Source organism: Zingiber officinale, chromosome 11B (genome assembly GCF_018446385.1).
Source record: "Zingiber officinale cultivar Zhangliang chromosome 11B, Zo_v1.1, whole genome shotgun sequence".
NCBI lineage: Eukaryota > Viridiplantae > Streptophyta > Magnoliopsida > Zingiberales > Zingiberaceae > Zingiber > Zingiber officinale.
In genome coordinates, this window is record NC_056007.1 from 2591949 (window position 1) to 2612894 (window position 20946).

At 37.9% G+C, this 20946-nt stretch overlaps 1 protein-coding gene across 1 annotated transcript; it reads right to left on the reverse strand.

Moving 5' to 3' along the window:
• Positions 1-6619: 6619 nt before the first annotated feature.
• On the reverse strand, positions 6620-7552 carry LOC122035292. Its single transcript, XM_042594705.1, has 4 exons — positions 7433-7552; positions 7312-7365; positions 7082-7228; positions 6620-6991 (listed from the first exon to the last, which is right to left on the reverse strand). Exons 1-4 carry the CDS (start codon positions 7550-7552, stop codon positions 6620-6622), a joined length of 693 nt encoding a protein of 230 aa, XP_042450639.1.
• Between the last annotated feature and the right edge of the window lie 13394 nt (positions 7553-20946).

Consider the following 20946-nt stretch of genomic DNA (forward strand, 5'->3'; position numbering starts at 1 on the left):
ATAACCAGTCCCTGTGGATACGATATCTTTCTTCATTACAGACGACGTATTTATACACTTGCGGAACGTTAACAGTATGTGCGTCCGATACCAAACTTGTGCAAAAGAGTCACATTTATCCTTGGTTAAACGAATTATTAAATATTTAAAAGGAACTATTAGTGTAGGAATGTGGTACCATAGAACTTCACAATTTGACTTAGTTGGGTATTCTGATTTGGATTATGCTGGATGTAAGTTAGACAGAAAGAGTACTAGTGGAGGATGTCAATTGCTAGGATCATCTTTAGTTAGTTGGTTTAGCCATAAGAAACAATGTGTGGCCTTATCTACCATTGAAGCTGAATACATAGCAATGGGTGAATGCGTAGCCCAATTGCTATGGATGCCCTATACATTAAAAGACTTTAATCTAGATTATAAGAATATAGAAACTTACATTGATAATATAAGTTCTATAAACTTAACTAAAAATCCAGTTCATCACTCTAGAACTAAACATATAGAGGTTAAACATCACTTCATTAGGGATCATGTGTCCAAAGGGAATATTGAACTTAATTATATTGAATCAAAATCTAACTTGGCAGATATTTTTACTAAACCATTACTTGAAGCAGAATTTAGTAACCTAAGAAGACAATTAGGGTTGTGTTTTATAGAATAGGTTTCTTAACATGCTTTCAAAATATTACTTAGTAGTTTTTCAAATTATTTTTGAAAAAATTCCCATTTCAAATTTTGTTTTCAAAACCTATTTCAAACTTTTTTCTCTTTCTGGAGTAGCTTAGGTCCTACCATAGAATTGCATGATCCTATAATTCTAAGAGCCAACATCTCACAAGCACAGTAGGATCCCTTGCTTGATAACTTAGAATGAGTGTGATGCTTAGGACCTAACCTAAGATTTTAGCTGCTTATGTCAGTGCATCGCTATAAATTTGGGTTTTAAACAACATACATGGATCAATTTGAGTTAGCTAGCTAGTAACAACCTACTTAGATCTAAACGCTCAATTGACCAACCTGAGTAAATTGCTACCATCTTGTGGTAGTTAGCTTTCTACAAAGGTTGGGCATTTCATCATAAGGATATTTTTTCTTTATTTTTTCTAACCATGCTTGGACTTTTAGGATATTATCAATTTTAGGGGGAGCTTCGAGCTATATTTTTCAAGTTTACCTTACAAATTTTCCAAATCTTTTCTTGTTTAAAAATTCATTTTCAATTTTTTTTTTGAAATATTTTTTGGAATATTTCTATAATTAGTGGAAAATTTTCACAATTTTACACTTCTCAAATTTTTCATAAATTATATTTTTTAACAAAAATTCCTTAATTCTTCTTATATGTCTTTTAAATTATTTTTCGTTATTTCACTCTTCCTAAATATTTTTTTATGAAAACAATAATTTTTCAGATTGGATTTTTCCCAAACACTTTACCTATGCTACAATTTTAACTTTGCTATGTTTATAAAATCTTAACTTTATTAACTTTTCAAATAGTTTTCAAATTCTTCAAAGGATTTAACTAATAATTGTTAGGTTTTTCTAATATTATTTCACAAACTTCTATAGGTTTAAAGCCTTTGTGAAATTTTAACTGGGTTGTAAACCTTAACTTTTTTTCACTCAAAGATTTTCTTTTAAATTGGTTTTGAAGTTTTTCCCTATTTTTGATGTGTGTTAAAGGGAGAGAGATAGAGAATTCAAGGGGAGTTGTTTAACTCAGGGGAGAGTTAAAAGTTAAATTGCTTGTTTATTTAATTTTTGCATATTTTAACTTAACTTTGAACCTTGGTTGCCAAACATCAAATGGGAGAGATTGTTGGTGCAAGTTGCACCAGAATCAAACATAAGTTTTGATGTTGTCAAAGGTTCAAGTTAAGTCTTGTTGTGATCTAATAAGTTAATTGAGTGTGCAAGGTGTTTACTCAACCGGGAAAGACCTAGTTGGAGGCTAGGTAGGATAAGTCTTAGCAGATCGTGGAACCCAGGTGAAAGTCCAAGTGGGTCGAGGGGACCTGATGCTTGGCGGTGTGATCGAGAGGTTTGGAGGGCCGAAGATCAAGAGAAAAGTCCTGGCGAGCCGATCAAGGCTAAGTGAAAAGTCCAAACTAGATCTGGAGGATCAAAGTTTGGTAGGTAGGTTGGGGTAAACAACTGGAGGAGCGATAGTGAGATCGGGTTCCCAAAGGGAACAACCTTAGGTCGTTGATCCAACTGAAGAAACCAAGAAGGTTTTTAAGTTGAGATCAAGACGATTCTACTATCTTTTGTATTACTCATGCATTATAATATTATTATGCTAACATCTGTTTTGCAGGATGTTTTGTGTACCACTGTTTTGTAGGTCCGGCTGGATTGGTCGACCGATAAGTAAGATCGGTCGACCGAACCATGATGACTCAGCACAGGCCAGTTCATCAGCATCGATCAGAAGCAAAAGGAAAAAGAGTTGATCAGTCGACCGAACCTATGGATCGATCGACCGAACCAATCAACATTAATGCAGCATTAAATGTGGATCTCGGTAAATTTCGACGAACAGGGAAGGAGCCTGTTTGGTAGACCGAAAAAGAGGATCGGTCGACCGAACCCTTAATGACCAGTTAATGCAAAAGATCGAGCCAGCGTCGGACTCCAGTCAGGAAGGAAGGGAGCTGGTTCGGTCGACCGAACAGAGGGATCGACCGACCGAACCTCAAAGATACTTATAAAAAGGGGCTCGAGGTATGAGGCTGGATAATACTTCTGATTATCTAAACGCTCTTCTCTGCAAGTGGATCGTGCTACAAGTCCTCTACGACTCTTCAAGCTACTCCATCCGAAAGTACCGACCGAGTTTCAACCTTCACTTACTATTGTCGGTATACTTTATTTTTATTGCACTTAAATTCATATAAGATAGTAGGATTGTTACTATCTTATATCATTGCATACTGTACGCATTACTTCTTTCCGAGGTTTTCGGGAAGAAGAATCTTAGTGGATTACCCATCGGTGCGGTCAAGGATCGCGGGCCTTGGAGTAGGAGTCGACCTAGGCTCTGAACCAAGTAACTGAATTTGTTCTCTACTTTTCCGCTGCACGACTTTGGTTTCTAAAAGTAAAAGAGAAGTTTTTAAAAAGCTCGATATTCACCCCCCCTCTATCGCACTCATCTGATCCAACATTCGTTGCTATTCACTTTGATTTAGTTTAACAAAAAGAAAAGATTTCTTAAAGAGCGATATTCACCCCCCCCCCCCCCCCCCCTCCCCCCTTCTATTTCTATTTCGATCCTTCATAAACCATATAACCGAATAAAGGTAGCCATAGGCTAAAATCCACAACCAAGTCAAATTATTATATAATCTAGTCCAAAATCCAAAGTGCCAAAAAAGTAGAAGGAAATAACATAGAAAATTATTCTCAAATATGATGTGGGACTGGTAGTCAAGATTCTCCAAACGACTCTATATCATCTACTTGCTACTTGAGTAAAATAAAGTACAATAGGTTGGTCAGTCCAAATGATTCAACGGGTAATAGATAAATGTAATGTATGGAAAAATGTATAAGGAAATCAAAGTATACAGTTTCACAAGTAAGAATTATGTGCATAACTATAAATGACATAATAAATGTATATACCCAAACCAGCCTAACATGTAAGGTGTAATGATTAGTAATCATTGGGGATCTACAAAAAATCTACTCTTACTACATGAGCAATATGATAACATATACATGCATGATAAATGAACATATATGAATAATGTCAGGCATATGCAACATCCATATCTCAAGAAAATGCCATATATCACAAGCATATGCACAATAGTATCTCCAAGATATGCAATACGCATCATATGCATATGTACATGTATGTGTCACTCCTATACACCACTGCAGCTACCACGACATCTGTGTCCGAGTGGGCAGGACCATGACAACTGCTCATGACTTCAGCTACCACAACATTTGAGTGGTCGATCAGATAAGATGCAGAGTAGCTATATCTTGCTACATAACAAGGAGGTCACTGTCTGCACCCAATTCTACTACTACTACCCTAAATGGTTGAGTGAGAACTATAAGACAAGTTGCACCCAACTCTAGCTGTCACTATCCCTGAGTGGCCTAGTGGGCAGCGAATATGACTGATGACTCTCTCGATCATAAGGGAGATGTAGTCTGTTAGCATGCAAGCAATGCAATGATATGCATGATGCTAATATCCATGACTCAAACATAGTCATCATCAATGCAACAACATGGTAAATATAAGCATATATAGAAACATTATCTATCAATTTGATATATCTATTTGTATAAAAAGATCCAATAAGTGTCTAATAAACAACATGTATGGTAATATTAACACCTATAATTCACATACACATGTGTACGAGTACAACATATGAATAATCAACATGGTAATTCCTATAGTACACACCATACATATGTATACTCTACAACATGTGAATGATCAACATTTTAACTCCTATAGTTTACACCATATATGTGTGTACACTACAAAGTATGAATATCCAAAGATAAGACTATATAAGCAATAAATAAATCATCTCTAAGATAAAGCATGTAAGAATCAAACTCAGATAAATATGCGTAGAGTTAAGGTAAAATTAATCTACTCCATAAACGATCTCCATGCAATAAGGTCAATGAACTACAGAGGTCAAAGAAGAAATATCTACCTCAAATGTAGTTTATGCCAAATAACTCCCACGTTGAGATGCTCGTCTTAATTAGAGTCTTGCATTAAAATGTATAGTTTAGCTAATCACATATGTATCAATTGGATAACCTAACTCCAAAATCCAATTAAGAAAATCCTAATTATTTCAACCTATAATCAAATAATAAGTCTATTCTTAACCCACCAATCACTTCCTTTCCCAATTCTCATTCCCATTTAGTAATCAAATTCAATTAAACCTTACTATTAATTATGAATTCACTCTATCCATTGAAACTAATAGGATTTAATCAAGACAAATGCACTTCCAATTGAATTTTCTTAATTACCCTGTAGCATCATCTTCTCCGATGATGGATGACAATGATCGACGACCGAAGTGGAAGAAATGGTTAGTGGCTTTGGCCAAGGTAGCGGTTATGACAAATTAGTCTATCGGCATATCAACCAATCAAAAGTGATCATGAGGAGAAGAGATTGCATCAGCGGTCGAGTAGCATTGCTGACTAACAATTGAAAGAAAGAGGAGAGAAGGCATAGAGAGGAAGCTTGTGAGAGGGAGGTGGTGGCTTGTGATATAGATCAGTGGTACCTCTCTGGGACGAGCACTGCCACAGGCAAAGAGGGTGGCAATGACTCTGAGATGGCCATGAGCTGCAAGAAGGATGCCGATGACAATTGATGGCAATGGTGGCATGGATCGGGAGATGGAGAGGGATGGTGAAAATTGGGAGATTAGGGCAAATGGGAAAAAATTGTCTTTAATAAATATACCTAGGTTAATGAAATCAATCAACTCCCAACTTAGTAATATTTCAAATATACTTTCTTTAAACTTAATATATATATTCCCTTAAATGTATCATATGTGCACAGTTTAAATCTCGAAAAATTTCTAAAAATTCTCAAAAAATTTATAAGATTATTTCTTAATTGACCCTTATTTTATTTAATTATCGAAACTTATATAAATAGTGTTCTATTATAATTTTTCCCCTACAATTTTTTTTTGTTTTGATGTTTACCTCTAAATCCTGAAAAATGAAATTTTTGTATAGAAATTTATCAAAAATGTAAGTTTTTGAAGGGTAACATGGGTAGGATTGAGCATTTGATTAAAAGCAAACTGATCTAATTGCACTAAAAGATTTGTTTTAACAAATCGAACTGATCTAAGATTGTTAAAAAAATAGTAAATCAAACCAAAATAAAATAATTAATTTGATCTATTATCAAATTAATCAAACTTTTTTTTTATGAACAATCGACTGCTATATGGATAATCGTCTTCACAAATTGATTTCTGAATTTACCATGATTGATTTGTAGACTAACTATCGGTTGATTATAATGACTATTGGAAGTCCAGTTTAATTGGTTTAACCAAGTTCTAAATTTTATAATCAAAATTGAACCGGATAAATCTAGATTAATTTTTTTAAAAATAAAATTTCAAATTAACCCAACTGAATTTTTAAAATAAATTGATTTTTTTATTATTTCAGTTTGGCTGATATTTTATTCAATCGCTAAACATGAGGATGATAATGGAGGAGGAAAACATGCATCAATTTCAGACTGATGCACATGCACTAGATCATATTTAAATAAAATCCATAATTTGAATACATAATTCTGCTATATGATAGAGTGAATCTCTACATTTGGAAAAGGATCCTTACGATGCAGAATGACCTTGTTATCATAATGGAAGGTTAGGTTTGGGCATGATAATAATCCATTTTGTATCAGACCAGTGGTTTATTTTGGGTTAAAATAATTCCATTAAAAATAATGATCAAAATTTAATAAAATTTTCTTGAACAATATGGAGCAACAGAAAAAAAAAAGAGTTAATATAAATTTATTAATGAACCTTAGACAATTTATTACAAACAAGATTGATATCTCTTATTTGAAACCTCCAGCTCCTCCATAAGCAAAAACATATTTGTCTTTATCATCTGCATAATGATTATCTGCTACACTATAATAATCACTAATATCAGCACGAGGGTGAAGATCAGGAGGATACGGATCGAACAAGTTATCATGCTCGTCCACAAACTGAACTTCAATGAAATAAGCAGCTTTATTAAATCCTTCATTACTTGGATGACCACTGCCCATCGGAGGGCTTGGCACATTCAAGGGAGAGTTGACAAACCCACCCAATTGAACCAACAATGCATTATCCTCCATCTTTGGAAGTAATTCCTTGGGGAAATACCCTAGAGATATCTCATTATTACATGTCACCCACCAATTCCCTGTTTTATAATCCTATAAATGAAAATACACAAAATTTATTAATAAGGATTAAACTTCAATAAAAATTAAAAAAGATCATTTAGAAATAAATAAAGAAATTACCCTAGAGATTAGTATCGATATAAATTGTGTTTCTCTGCCATAAGTGGAAAATTGGGTAATCAAGCTTCCAGGTCCATAAATATTATTGGTGCTAACAAAACCAGCACATTGGAAATCCACACATCCCGTGTTACTCTTGTCATCAATCTGAAAATATGTAATTAAAAATTTTATCTGAGAATATATATATGTAGCTAACAGATTAAAAAAAATAAAAGATTTATACTTACAGTCCAAAACGTAAAAAGTCGAGGATCACTAGTTTCGTATACGATTGTTGAAACCTGAGAAATTATATATTAATTAGTGACAATATAAAATTATATTAGTAAATGATTTATATTAGCTTACTTGCCAACCGACGGCGATACCATTGAGTCCATTGGTTGGACCATTTCCACCGCCATAAAGTATTATAGCGCTGGATGATGATTGATCAGTTTGTAGATCTGGAAGCTTATAAGTCGCCATTTTTGCGTAGGCGCCATAAAATTGACCACGTATAGATTCAATTATTGCGTACTATGTATAATGCAAATATTATTTATCTTTAAACTCTATAAATAATTAATTAAAATTACATTAATAATAATAAAAGTGATAAAGAAATAATAACTCACGTGAGTTCCTTCAGTATTTTGATTATCGGCTATGACTTGTGCTCTAAATTGGTTTCTCAAGAGTTGAGACTCATTTAAATCTTGTTTGCGAGCACGGTGGACAATAACAGTGCCAGAAGGACAAGTATCATTGAATCCATAAAAAGAAGGTTGTCTAGATTTGACAAGTTTCATTCCTTTCGGAAGACTACTTGGTTTTAGCTGCAAAGATTATTAGGCCAATTAAAGAACAGAATGAACTATACCATGCAACATCATATAAATTTGACTCATATTTTTAATGTCGAATACCTGAAGAGTGTGATTTTTCAATAGAGGATGGTCAAATGCTGGTTGTTTATACATATCAACACAGTCAAATAGATCTCCAGCTATTGTCTAACAAAAAATAAATAATTTCATTAAAAAATATTATTTATAATTTGTCAAAAAATTTAATAATAACCTGAATGGTTTTAAGCGAATGCTTAGCTTTCTTGTTCCATGATCTTGCCTGTGCGCCACCAATAAACAATAGAAACAAAATACGAAGTAACATGATGTGAAATGATATGAATATAATCTTGGTCATTCTCACTTATAAATACACACAAAAAAAGTTTATAGTTGGTAAAATATAAGTATCATTAAATAGAAAAATAATGAAAAGGATATTTACATTCTTTAATTTTTAATTTATTATTAATATAATTTATAATTAGTAAGATAAAATAATTATTAAATAACATAAATAAAAGTGAAATTATTAGGATTCTGTTAAATATTCAATTTATCATTAATGTAATCTTATAATTTATATAAAATTAATTTAAGCTTATCTATATTAATGTTAAAATAAGAAATTTCAAAATTTATACCAAATATAAGCCTCTATTAATGTTAAAATAATGAATCTAAATTTATACCAAATGTAAGAAATTATCTCACTATTAATATATACTTAAAATATAATAACAATTAATATTGTTAAATAATAAATTTCCTTCCATTTATTTTATTTAAAAGTAAATTAAAAAAATAAATTACACACTTAAATATACAAATAATTTCCTTTTTATTTATTATTTTATTTAATGATTCTTATATCTTACTAACTAAGCATTTTTGTTTTTTTTGTGTCTTTGTAAACTAGAGAAAGAGACTAGATTTATAACATATTAAATAATTAAAATTTAGTATCACATCATATTACTTAGCATTTTATTCGTTATGTGTATTTCAATTAGTGGTGATACAGATTATGATAGATGGGCTTAGCAAGTGAAGGAGGGAATTAAGTCAGAAGAGATATATAACTGGTCGATCGTAGGCTGAGCGAGTGCTCCCGTGCTCATATATGTTCGGTTGGGCAAAGTCTACCCGAGTATAAAAATATTTAGCCTTGATAATAGGCTTAGCATATAGTCGGCCGATCATAGGCCAAGCGAACACCCTTGCATTTGTATATGTTCGGTCAGGCAAAGCCCGCCTAAGTATAAAGGCATTTAACCTTATATAATATTCTCAACGTATAACCGGCCGACTGCAGGCCGAGCGATTATCGGTTGACCGAAGGCCGAGCGAGCAACCACGTGCTCATATACGGTTGACCAGGTAAAGCTCGCCCAAGCATAAAAGCACTTAGCCTTATGCATAGTTTCAACATATTACTGGCCGAGCGAGCACCCACGTGCTCATATATGCTCGACCGGGCAAATCTCGTCCGAGCATAAAGGCACTTAGTCTTATATATAGTTCTTAACATATGACCGACCGATCGAAGACCGAATGAGTACCCATGTGCTCATATACGCTCGGTCGAACAGAGCCCGCCCGAGCATAAAGACATGCTCAACAAGTGGTATTCTTAATATATGCAACCAGCTTGAACGACCGACCAAGACATGTTTAATAGAAAACATCCTTAATATATGAAGCTGGCTTAAATGACCGGTTGAAACATGTCCAACAAAAGATTTGGGGGGAAATATCTTCTAGAAGTTTCTTTGGTTATAATGACGTGTCTTCAGCATAAATATAAGTCATAAACAACAAAAGAGGTACATCTGGAGTACAAAAAAGATTCCTTAAAGAATTATTACACGAATTATAGAAGATGATTTCATCTCCTAACAAATCCTATCGAACCGGGGACTACTTCACGACTATGGAGGTCATATGAGGAAGTATAAAAAGGGGGATCCTCTCCGTTGGTAAGGTACGCAAGTTCTAGCATCTAAACTCTGTTTAACTTCAGTTACTGTTCTTCTTCTTCCTCCATCTATGAGAGAGACTGACTTGAGCGTTGGAGAGTCTAGCTAGGGATCCCCACCCCGATCTTAGGTCACTAATGCAGTGTTGACTCGTTTCACTGTGCGCAGGAGTGTGGAGGAGTTTCTTTAGATCATCGGAGCTCATCTTCATCGAAAGTCATCATCTCTCATCGAAACCAGTGCTCATCTTAGCAGATTTCAGATAGGATCAAATTTGGCACCATTTGTGTGAAACATTCACCTAGATCTGAGACTAAGAAGATGGAGGAAGTTGGTAGACCCAACATCATCACTATATCGCCGGATGATCTGGAGTTGCTCATCAACGACAGAGTACAGAAAATACTACAACAACAGCAACAACAAGGGAATACTGGTGGTACATTGCCTATGATTCTACCTTTGGCGATGTCGGTAACCTCTCATCACCAAGAAAAGGAGATCAGTCTCATTTGTTCTCTGCCCCTCTCTCTCCTACCCGACGTCCTAAAGCTTACTTTCGGGTAACCATTGAACAAGGAGGACAAAGAGAAACCCTTCAATAATCTTCTGGAGAAACCCCAGTAAGAGAAAAGAGAAAGGGGAAGGTGATAGCTAGTGACAGTTCTCCTGAAAGGATTGCCACTTTATTCTCTCAATGGGTGTTGGATAATCTGCTGCCAAAACATTATCAAAACCTAAATGTCGGAGAATATTAAAGAACAACTGATCCCAAAGATCATCTTCTCAAATTTGAGCACGCAGTGCTTCTCCAACAATTCACTGATGGAGTCAAATGTCGGATGTTTCTCACTACTTTTGGAGGAGAGGCTAAGAGATGGTTTAAGCGACTGCCGGAGAACTCTATCCGTCACTTCAAGGATTTCCGCAAGGTATTCTTGCATCATTTTTCTAGTAATTGAAGGTACCACAAAACTCCATGGAGTCTTTTTTATATCAATTAAGGTCCTAAAGAATCTATTAGGGCTTATATTAAAATATTTAATCAAGTGGCTATTGATGTTCCATCGGGCACTATAGAGATCTTGGTAAGCGCCTTCTCTCAGAATCTTAGGAATTCTCCTACCAATTTCGATATATTTATTGAACGGGCTTTAGAATTTATCAATGTGGAAGAAGCTCAAGCTGCCCGCAGGAAAGAAGTTAACACCTCTACTCCAGTTCCAATAGTTGGTCGCCCGGTGGTACCTGTCCAACCTCCTAAAGGACCTCGGGCGGCCCAGCATCATCGTCAGCTCGAGCCTCGACCTTAGGCAGTGCAACATGTGTGAGCTCCTGAACATTTTCCCCAAAGATGGTGTACATACCATCTGACTAATACTCATGACACTGGAAATTGCTTCATTAAGAAGAATTAACAAGTAGGCAATACTCGATATCGTTGGCGCTCTCCAATCCCAAATCGTCGATGATATCCTCAACAAAATAGCCCGCTCAAAATTGAATACTAGCTAACTGGGTTGTTAGGACCGAAAAGTAGCTAGAGGGGGGGTGAATAGCTTCGCGTGTGCTCGTCGTGCTTCGTTGCTTGTTTCTTCAAAGTGATGCGCAGCGGAATACAAAGAAACAAACTACAACAATGCTAACAATAGGATTTTACTTGGTATCCACCTCACAAGAGGTGACTAGTCCAAGGATCCACACACACACACACACCTCCACTAATAAACACTCCTTTTCGGTAACTACCGAAGGCGGAGAAGCCCTACAAGACTCTCAATACAAGTAGAAGAAAGGGTAGTAAAGAATAAGCAAAAGCTTACAAGAGATGCAGTAAAAACCCTAGCTTCTTCTTCTTCTTGTTGCAACTCGCCTCTTGACTTGGATGAACCTCCAAGAACCTTCAAGAACTGGCGGTGAGGAGCTTAGAGAGTGCTGGGGAGGAGCTGTGATGAATCTGGAATGAATCGGTGAAGTTGTACTGAAGGAACCGCACGCCAACAGCTATAAACGACGCCAACGGTCGAATCCCAATCGATTGGATTGCTCCCAATCGATTGGGGAGGCTTTGGATCGATCCACGGATCGATCCAGAGCGCCTCTGTGCTCTGGAAAAACTTCTGGATCGATCCACGGATCGATCCAGCGCTTATCGCGTGAAGCAGCAGCGTCCCAATCGATCCACTGATCGATTGGGACCTCTGGATCGATCCACGGATTGATCCAGAGGGGTTCTGTTCGCGGGGCCTCACCGGATCGATCGGTGGATCGATCCAAATCTTCTGGATCGATCCACTGATCGATCCAAACCTGCTGGATCGATCCACGGATCAATCCAAACCTGCTGGATCAATCCACGGATCAATTAATCCAAACCTGCTGGATCAATCCACGGATCAATCCAAACCTGCTGGATTAATCGGCTGATCAATCCAGATCTTGGTTTTTGCCCAAAACCAAGCCCAAAGCCCCCTAAACCAACATCTAGTCAACCATGACTTGTTGGTACATAAGACCTAGCATCCGGTCACCCTTGACCAGCTATGACTCTCTCACCAAGTGTCTGGTCAATCCCTTTGACCCACTTGGACTTTTCTCTTCTTGCCAAGTATCCGGTCACTCCCTAAGACCTACTTGGACTTTTCTTCCTCGTGCCAAGTATCCGGTCAATCCCTTTGACCTACTTGGACTCTCACCAGATGTCTGGTCAACCTTGACCCATCTGGATTTCTCTTGCCTGACTTCACTCACCAGGACTTTCCCAATTGCCTAGCTTCACTCACTAGGTCTTTCACCTGGCTTCACTCACCAGGATTTTTCTCCTGCCTAGCTTCACTCACTAAGACCTCCCAATTGCCTAGCTTCACTCACTAGGTCTTTCACCTGGCTTCACTCACCAGGATTTTCCTCCTGCCTAACATCCCAGTTAGGACTTCCCAGTCAAGTATCCGGTCATCCTTGACCTACTTGACTCTTCTTCAATCAACCTTGCATTGTCAAACATCGAAATCCAAACCAAGACTCAAGCTTGATCAACCAGGTCAACCTTGACCTGAGGAATGTTGCACCAACAATCTCCCCCTTTTTGATGTTTGACAATACCAACACTATCACTTATAATACCACATGTAAGTTAGGCTAATCCCATAGCCTAAACCTTCTTCATGCCACTAGGTAATGAATACATAAGTTAAGCCCTTCATTCTCCCCCTAAGAGGGCAAACTCCCTCTAGGTGATAAAAGCCTAACTTACTCCCTTTCATTCTCCCCCTATTGGCACACATCAAACCATGCCCCATTTTTGGGCACTATCCACTTGAAACCACTTGAACAATGAGGATATCCACTCCCCATTAAAGTTCAAACGCTCAACCTTGAGCATGTTCTTAACGGAAGGTTAACCACCTTCCAAGGTTCATGAAAAATAAATTTCATATCTTTAAAGAGTCCCTCCCCCTAAAGACATGGTGGTAACTTCTGTCATTGCACCAACAATGACTTGGAATCCCCAAAACTTTAGGAAACCCAATTTTAGAAGTTTTGAGGTTCAAATATTCAAAATTTGAAACAAACCTCAACCTAAACTTTCAACTTAGCCTTCCTTAACCATTCCATCCTTGTTTTCCACACGAAAACACCCTTTTTATGTATACAACTGTATTTTCAGGGGTTTGAAATGGTTTCCTAGACTAAAATAGGTTCAAAATGCTGAAAATAAGCTTTCCCAGCCAAAATCAGCATCTTCAATCGATTGGAGTTGGGTTCCAATCGATTGAACCCTGCTGAATCGATCCACTGATCGATTCAGTCTTCTTGGATCGATCGGCTGATCGATCCAGCGAGCTTCTGCTCGCGAGAAATGCCTTCTCAATCGATCGGCTGATCGATTGAGGCACTCCAATCGATCCACTGATCGATTGGAGGCCTGAAATTGCTGAAATTCAATTTCAGCCAATTTCAGAAACCCCTAGAAAATTCTACAAAAATCGTAAAAATTTGTGTAGACATTATTTAGGGCATATACTATCAAAGAAAAATAGTTTTCTATGAAAATACTTCATATTTTCAAAGATTGACATAAACTTGAAATCTTGCAAAAACTTTAGTGTTTTCTTCAAGTTTGTATCTAACTATTCAATGGTGATTACTATCAAAAGATAGCCTTCACCAAGGTTTTCCAAAATCACTTTAAAAACCTTTTAAAAACCAATATCCCATCATGTTCCTTGGGCTTAATGCACATGACTTGTACATTAGCTTTCCCAATGATGGGAAAACACATAACTATGTGTTTTGATGAACTTAACACTCAAGAAAATGCACTAAATCAACATGTTGAGTTTTGTTCATCATCCTAACATCTCACTTGTATCTATTGTGCACAAAACACATACAAGTCATCTTATAGGTCTTTGTGAGATGTAAATTTTTGGTTTTGCCCTAATCTAGGGATCATGCATATCTATCTAGGCATTTTAGAGATATTAGACATCCACCTAGGATGTCACTTGTTAATAAGTGTTGTTAAATGCCATTTGTCCTTAATTACAAGGAATTAAACTTAATGCATGATTATGTTATGGCATACATCAAAATGAAATAATTTTCAAAAGAAAATATCCTATAACTACATGATGTATGTATGTCATGACATGATATTTTTGGATTTTTCATAATAGCACATGAATGCACAAATAAAACATGATGTCATGGCATATAATGGGCAAACAATCATGGCAAGATTTAGCATAAATAAAATATACCTAGATTATCTATCTAAGTATCCTTAACCACTTAGCTACCTCAAAACCACTTGTTTTAACTTAAACCGTTAAACCTAGATTACCCTAAATGCTTCAAAGAAATGCCAAAACCTAAATTGACATTTCTATTTCTCTTGATTTGTTTATGCCACTTAAAAATTAAGCATGTCCTCAAATGTTGGCATATTTCATTTTTCCTCAAGAGTGATTACATAAATCAAGGCCCGGATTGCCTTAAATTTCCAAGATAATACCAAAATCCCAACTTGGTATTTCTCAAGGTTTTCCCAATTTGTGTCATTTTAAGATAAAATCAATTTTTCCACCAATAGGCACATTTTACTCTTTTAAGGAGTAAACATTAGTTCCATTTCATTTTCAAAAGTTAACAAAACCTTGAAAATGCTCCTTGAGTGTCAATTTCCTCAAAGTTGGGTTAACTACCCTTCTAATCGGAGTTGACACTCTCTAACCCATTTATGGGGTAGAGAAAATGCTCCTAGGAACCCAACACCTATTGGTGCTCCTTGGATGCTCTAGGTACTCACTAGGGATAACTTCCCTAGATACCTTCCTAGTGACCTTGTTGGGCTTCTTAGAAGCCTTGGTCACATTTTCTGGGTCAACTCTAGGGATAGCCTCCCTTGTGACCTTGTTAGTGACTTTCTGAGACTTCTTAGAAGTCTTAGTCACTTTGGTTGCAAAGACACTTCTAGGGATATCTTCCCTTGTATCTTTGACTTGACTTCTAGACTTAGGGTTTGTTCCATAGCTATATGGAACCCTATGATAACTAGGCACATCCTTTTTAGCTTTGGGTTTGTATCCCAAACCTCTATGGCCATTGGATGACCTTTGTGCTCCTAGCCCTAGGTATTGCTCATTTTGCCCTTTTAGGATATTTTTCATCCTTTTTAGGGTCTTTTCCATTTTATCAAGTCTTGACCTCAAGACTTGATTTTCTATCATTAAGTCCTTAGGTCTTGATCCATGAGCATTTTTGTTTCTAGGCTTGTATCTAAAATCCTTAGAATTATTGCCTAGATTTTTACCTACATTCCTAACCTTAGGTGTAGTAGTCTTGGCATGTAGGGCCACATGCTTTTCCTTAAAGCCCTCATGCTTCCTATTCTTATGGTAAATTGCATTAAAATGATAAAAATTAGAACTATCATGCTTTTTACCATAATGTAAAGGGGTAGGCTCAATAAAAGATACCTTCCTCTTTACCTTGGAGGCTCCCCCTTGACTAGTGCCTCCTTGAGCCTTGACCACCTTCTTCCCCTTGGGGCATTGACTTCGGTAATGCCCCTTTTGATTGCAAGAGAAGCATATAATATGCTCCTTGCTCTTCTTTGTGTTGGGGATGATCTCCTTGGGCTTCACCTTGCCTTTTTGTGCCACTTGGCCCTTCTTCTTGGCCAATTTAGGGCACTTGCTCTTGTAGTGCCCATGTTCCCTACACTCAAAGCATATAACATGATTTTTATTATTAATTGAAATATTTATACCTTTGCTTGTAGGGGTGGCATCTTTTCCTTTGGATCCGGAGGTAGAAGCTTCCTCTTGATCGGACCTTGATTCTCCTCCATTTGATTTTTCTTGACTTGTGGAGGTAGAATCTTCTTCCTCCTCTTCGTCTCTTGATCCGGATGTAGAAGCTTCTCCTTCTTCTTGATCCGGCGTCACCAAGGATGGCTCCCCCTCAATCCTAGAGGTGGAGGCTTCATCTTCTTAAATATGAAACAAGGAGTATGCTCCCTCCTTGTTCCCTTCGTTGCATTCCCTTGAGGATGAAGCTTCTTGGATTTCCTCTTCTTCGGAGGTTGAGCATCTCTCAACCTCGGAGTCCTCCTCTTGGTCTTGCTTCAAAGAGTCACCCTCTCTGGATACTTCTTGCTCTTGTACAGTGGAGGGGATCTCTTCATGAAGCTTGGCCAATTTGCTCCATAATTCCTTTGCATCTTCAAATTCTCCAATTTTGCAAAGGATGGTGCTTGGCAATAGATTAACCAAAAGCTTGGTCACTTTGTCATTTGCATCGCACCTTTGGACTTGCTCCGAGCTCCATTTGCTTTTCTTGAGAAGCTTGCCCTTGGAGTTTGTTGGAGCTTCAAATCCTTCCATTAGAGCAAACCATTGCTCTATCTCCATCATAAGAAAGTTTTCGATTCTTGATTTCCAAGAATCGAAGCTCGTGGAAGTATATGGTGGAGCCACCCTTGTGTCAAATCCAAGTCCATCTTGGAATTGCATCTTGAAGTTGAGCTTCTTGAAATCTTTGACTTTTGATGAATTTGCTTCAACTTCTTCACCCTCTAGCTTTTCTTGTTATGCTTGACCCTTCCGGCGATGATTCCGGTGAAGAGCGGCCTCGCTCTGATACCACTTGTTAGGACCGAAAAGTAGCTAGAGGGGGGGGGGGGTGAATAGCTTCGCGTGTGCTCGTCGTGCTTCGTTGCTTGTTTCTTCAAAGTGATGCGCAGCGGAATACAAAGAAACAAACTACAACAATGCTAACAATAGGATTTTACTTGGTATCCACCTCACAAGAGGTGACTAGTCCAAGGATCCACACACACACACACACCTCCACTAATAAACACTCCTTTTCGGTAACTACCGAAGGCGGAGAAGCCCTACAAGACTCTCAATACAAGTAGAAGAAAGGGTAGTAAAGAATAAGCAAAAGCTTACAAGAGATGCAGTAAAAACCCTAGCTTCTTCTTCTTCTTGTTGCAACTCGCCTCTTGACTTGGATGAACCTCCAAGAACCTTCAAGAACTGGCGGTGAGGAGCTTAGAGAGTGCTGGGGAGGAGCTGTGATGAATCTGGAATGAATCGGTGAAGTTGTACTGAAGGAACCGCACGCCAACAGCTATAAACGACGCCAACGGTCGAATCCCAATCGATTGGATTGCTCCCAATCGATTGGGGAGGCTTTGGATCGATCCACGGATCGATCCAGAGTGCCTCTGTGCTCTGGAAAAACTTCTAGATCGATCCACGGATCGATCCAGCGCTTATCGCGCGAAGCAGCAGCGTCCCAATCGATCAACTCACCGGATCGATCGGTGGATCGATCCAAATCTTCTGGATCGATCCACTGATCGATCCAAACCTGCTGGATCGATCCACGGATCAATCCAAACCTGCTGGATCAATCCACGGATCTATCCAAACCTGCTGGATCAATCCACGGATCAATCCAAACCTGCTGGATTAATCGGCTGATCAATCCAGATCTTGGTTTTTGCCCAAAACCAAGCCCAAAGCCCCCTAAACCAACATCTAGTCAACCATGACTTGTTGGTACATAAGACCTAGCATCCGGTCACCCTTGACCAGCTATGACTCTCTCACCAAGTGTCTGGTCAATCCCTTTGACCCACTTGGACTTTTCTCTTCTTGCCAAGTATCCGGTCACTCCCTAAGACCTACTTGGACTTTTCTTCCTCGTGCCAAGTATCCGGTCAATCCCTTTGACCTACTTGGACTCTCACCAGATGTCTGGTCAACCTTGACCCATCTGGATTTCTCTTGCCTGACTTCACTCACCAGGACTTTCCCAATTGCCTAGCTTCACTCACTAGGTCTTTCACCTGGCTTCACTCACTAGGATTTTTCTCTTGCCTAGCTTCACTCACTAGGACTTCCCAATTGCCTAGCTTCACTCACTAGGTCTTTCACCTGGCTTCACTCTCCAGGATTTTCCTCCTGCCTAACATCCCAGTTAGGACTTCCCAGTCAAGTATCCGGTCATCCTTGACCTACTTGACTCTTCTTCAATCAACCTTGCATTGTCAAACATCGAAATCCAAACCAAGACTCAAGCTTGGTCAACCAGGTCAACCTTGACCTGAGGAATGTTGCACCAACATGGGTCACAAGCGAGGATATTATCTCTCTCTGCAGTACAAGCTCAAGCACCTGGTCAGGCATAATCAGAGGCATCATCGGCTCGATGGGAAGAAAATCTCAATAACGCCGCTCGGGGTAACATAAGCATGATAGCAGGAGGGCCCACTAATGGCAACTCTAATCGGGCGAGGAAGTCGCTGTTAGTAATTAGCCCTAAGAGCCAATCATGAGATTATTATGCCTTTTGGATTACTCATTGAGTTGTACTCAAATGAACTCACTCATTGGATTGAGTCCAATTCGAATTAGACACATTGGATTAATGGGTTAGACTCAATGGGTTAGACTTATTGGGTTATTGGATTAATGGTTAATCCAATATAATAATCCAACCCATTAAGAGGAATACAAAGAGACAAACGACCTTTGGTATTCATGGGATGAATATATATAGGTTTTTTGGAATGAATTTTTCATTTAGATGAGAATAAGTTGATAAGAGATGAAAAGGGTGACTCTTGATCTTCCTCTTCTTCCTCCTTCCTCCTTGGACGATTTTTTCTCTTGGCCGAACCTCCATGAGTGGCTAGCACCATGAAGGTGGTTCTTCTTCGAAGGCTTCATTCGTGTGATGAACAAAGGATGTGTTCGTGTGGATACCGTAGAGGCACAGACGCTTGATCGCGTTGAGATCTGAATCTAAAGAAAAAGTTGCTGTCGGGATTGCAAAGGGCACACAACAAAGGTACACCTCTCATGTAAAACTTAGTATATGATTCAACTATGTAGATTTTAAAGTCACAATTCGACTGTGTAGAGTTTAAAGTCGTAGTTTGACTGTATGTAGTTTAAAATCGATGCTCAACTGTATAGAGAAAATCCGATTGCTCGGTGGCTACATAAATTTTTCAGATAATTCGCCTGCATTCTCATTAAACGTATAAAAAATTAAACAATAATACTGGAATAAATTACAGGTGTACTTGTCAAGCCCTATAAGGATGGAGATGGTTAGCACTCTAAGGTCATTCTAAGTTTCTCCCCTCTGCATCTTGGAGATATTAAGAGCCTGAGGAAAGTTTCTACAACACCTTGTATGGTCCTCCCTATTGTGGCTCCAGCTTATTAACATCTCCGACTGACATGATGGGTTTCCAGACTAGATCATCCACCTGAAAAAATCTAGGAATAACTCTTCTATTATAATTTTGTCTCATTCTCTGGAAGTATGATATAAGTCGAGCTGCTGCCTTGTCCTGCACTTTTTCTATCAAATCAAGCTCCATAAGATGTTGGGCAACATTATCCTTGTCATATAAGCATCTTCGGTCAAATTCCACTCCAATTTCGACTAGGACCACTGCTTCACCATCGTAAACTTGGTGAAAAGGAGTTATACCTATCAATTCTTGGGGAGTTGTATGATATACTCATAATATACTAGATAATTCATCCACCCAACTACCTCCAACATGATCTAATTTAGTCTTAAGCCTTTTGATAATTTCTCTATTTGTTACTTCATCCTGACCATTACTTTGTAGATAATTCATAGAGGTAAAGGTCTATGTGATACCATATCCCAAACACCATTCTCGAATACTCCTGCCCTGGAATTACCTTCCATTGTCAGAAACCAGCTTATGTGGAATACCAAATTTGTAGATAATATGTGACCATAAAAATTTGATAACCATTTGCTCAATTATTTTAGCTAAGGGTTCGACCTCCACCCATTTTGAAAGATAATCTACTAGTACCAGTAAAAACCTTTTCTGAGTGTGCCAAAGGAAAAGGTCTGACTATGCCCATACCCCATTGATTGAACAAGAAAGAAACAATAGAGGTTTTAAGAAATTCTATGGGGGTGATGTGGGATGTTCTGGTGCTTTTGACAAGATAAGCAGGTCGTTACTAATTGAGTTGCATCACTCTACACAGCCGACGAATAATACTTTTCGAGCGAGAGACCGACCTCTTGCATGACTCTCGCAAGAACCCTGATGTATCTCCTGCAAAATGTATGTCACGTTGTCTAACCCAATACATTTGAGTAAGGGGCATAGAAAGACTCTCTTATATAACTGATCTCCAATCATGGTGAACCAACTTGCTCTTTTCTTGAGCAAGCATGCCTATTCTCCATCAGTTGGTAAAGGAACCTATTTTAAGAATAATATTATTGACATTCCCAGTCACTTTATAGCTCTAGATTGACCCGTTGCTCAATGCAAGCTACTCATAATGTTTGCTCAACATGCTTATCCAAATTCCAGGAGATTATGACAGAGGCTAATTTAGCTAACTGCTTTTTGATTGTCTGAACGAAGAATTTTCTATAAAATCACTTCTTGAAATCTAACTTTTAACTTATCAAATGTCTCTGCATATAACTTGAGTAGCTCATTATTGATCTCAAAATTGTCAGA

Bases quoted from the DNA above. Each gene is read 5' to 3' on its own strand.
- LOC122035292 (XM_042594705.1), bottom strand. From the start codon at position 7,552: ATGGCGACTTATAAGCTTCCAGATCTACAAACTGATCAATCATCATCC. The intron at 7,229-7,311 runs GTAAGTATAAAT...ACATATTTTCAG, and splicing joins GACTTTTTACGTTTTGGACT to ATTGATGACAAGAGTAACAC. The intron at 6,992-7,081 runs GTAATTTCTTTA...TTTCATTTATAG, and splicing joins TATCGATACTAATCTCTAGG to GATTATAAAACAGGGAATTG.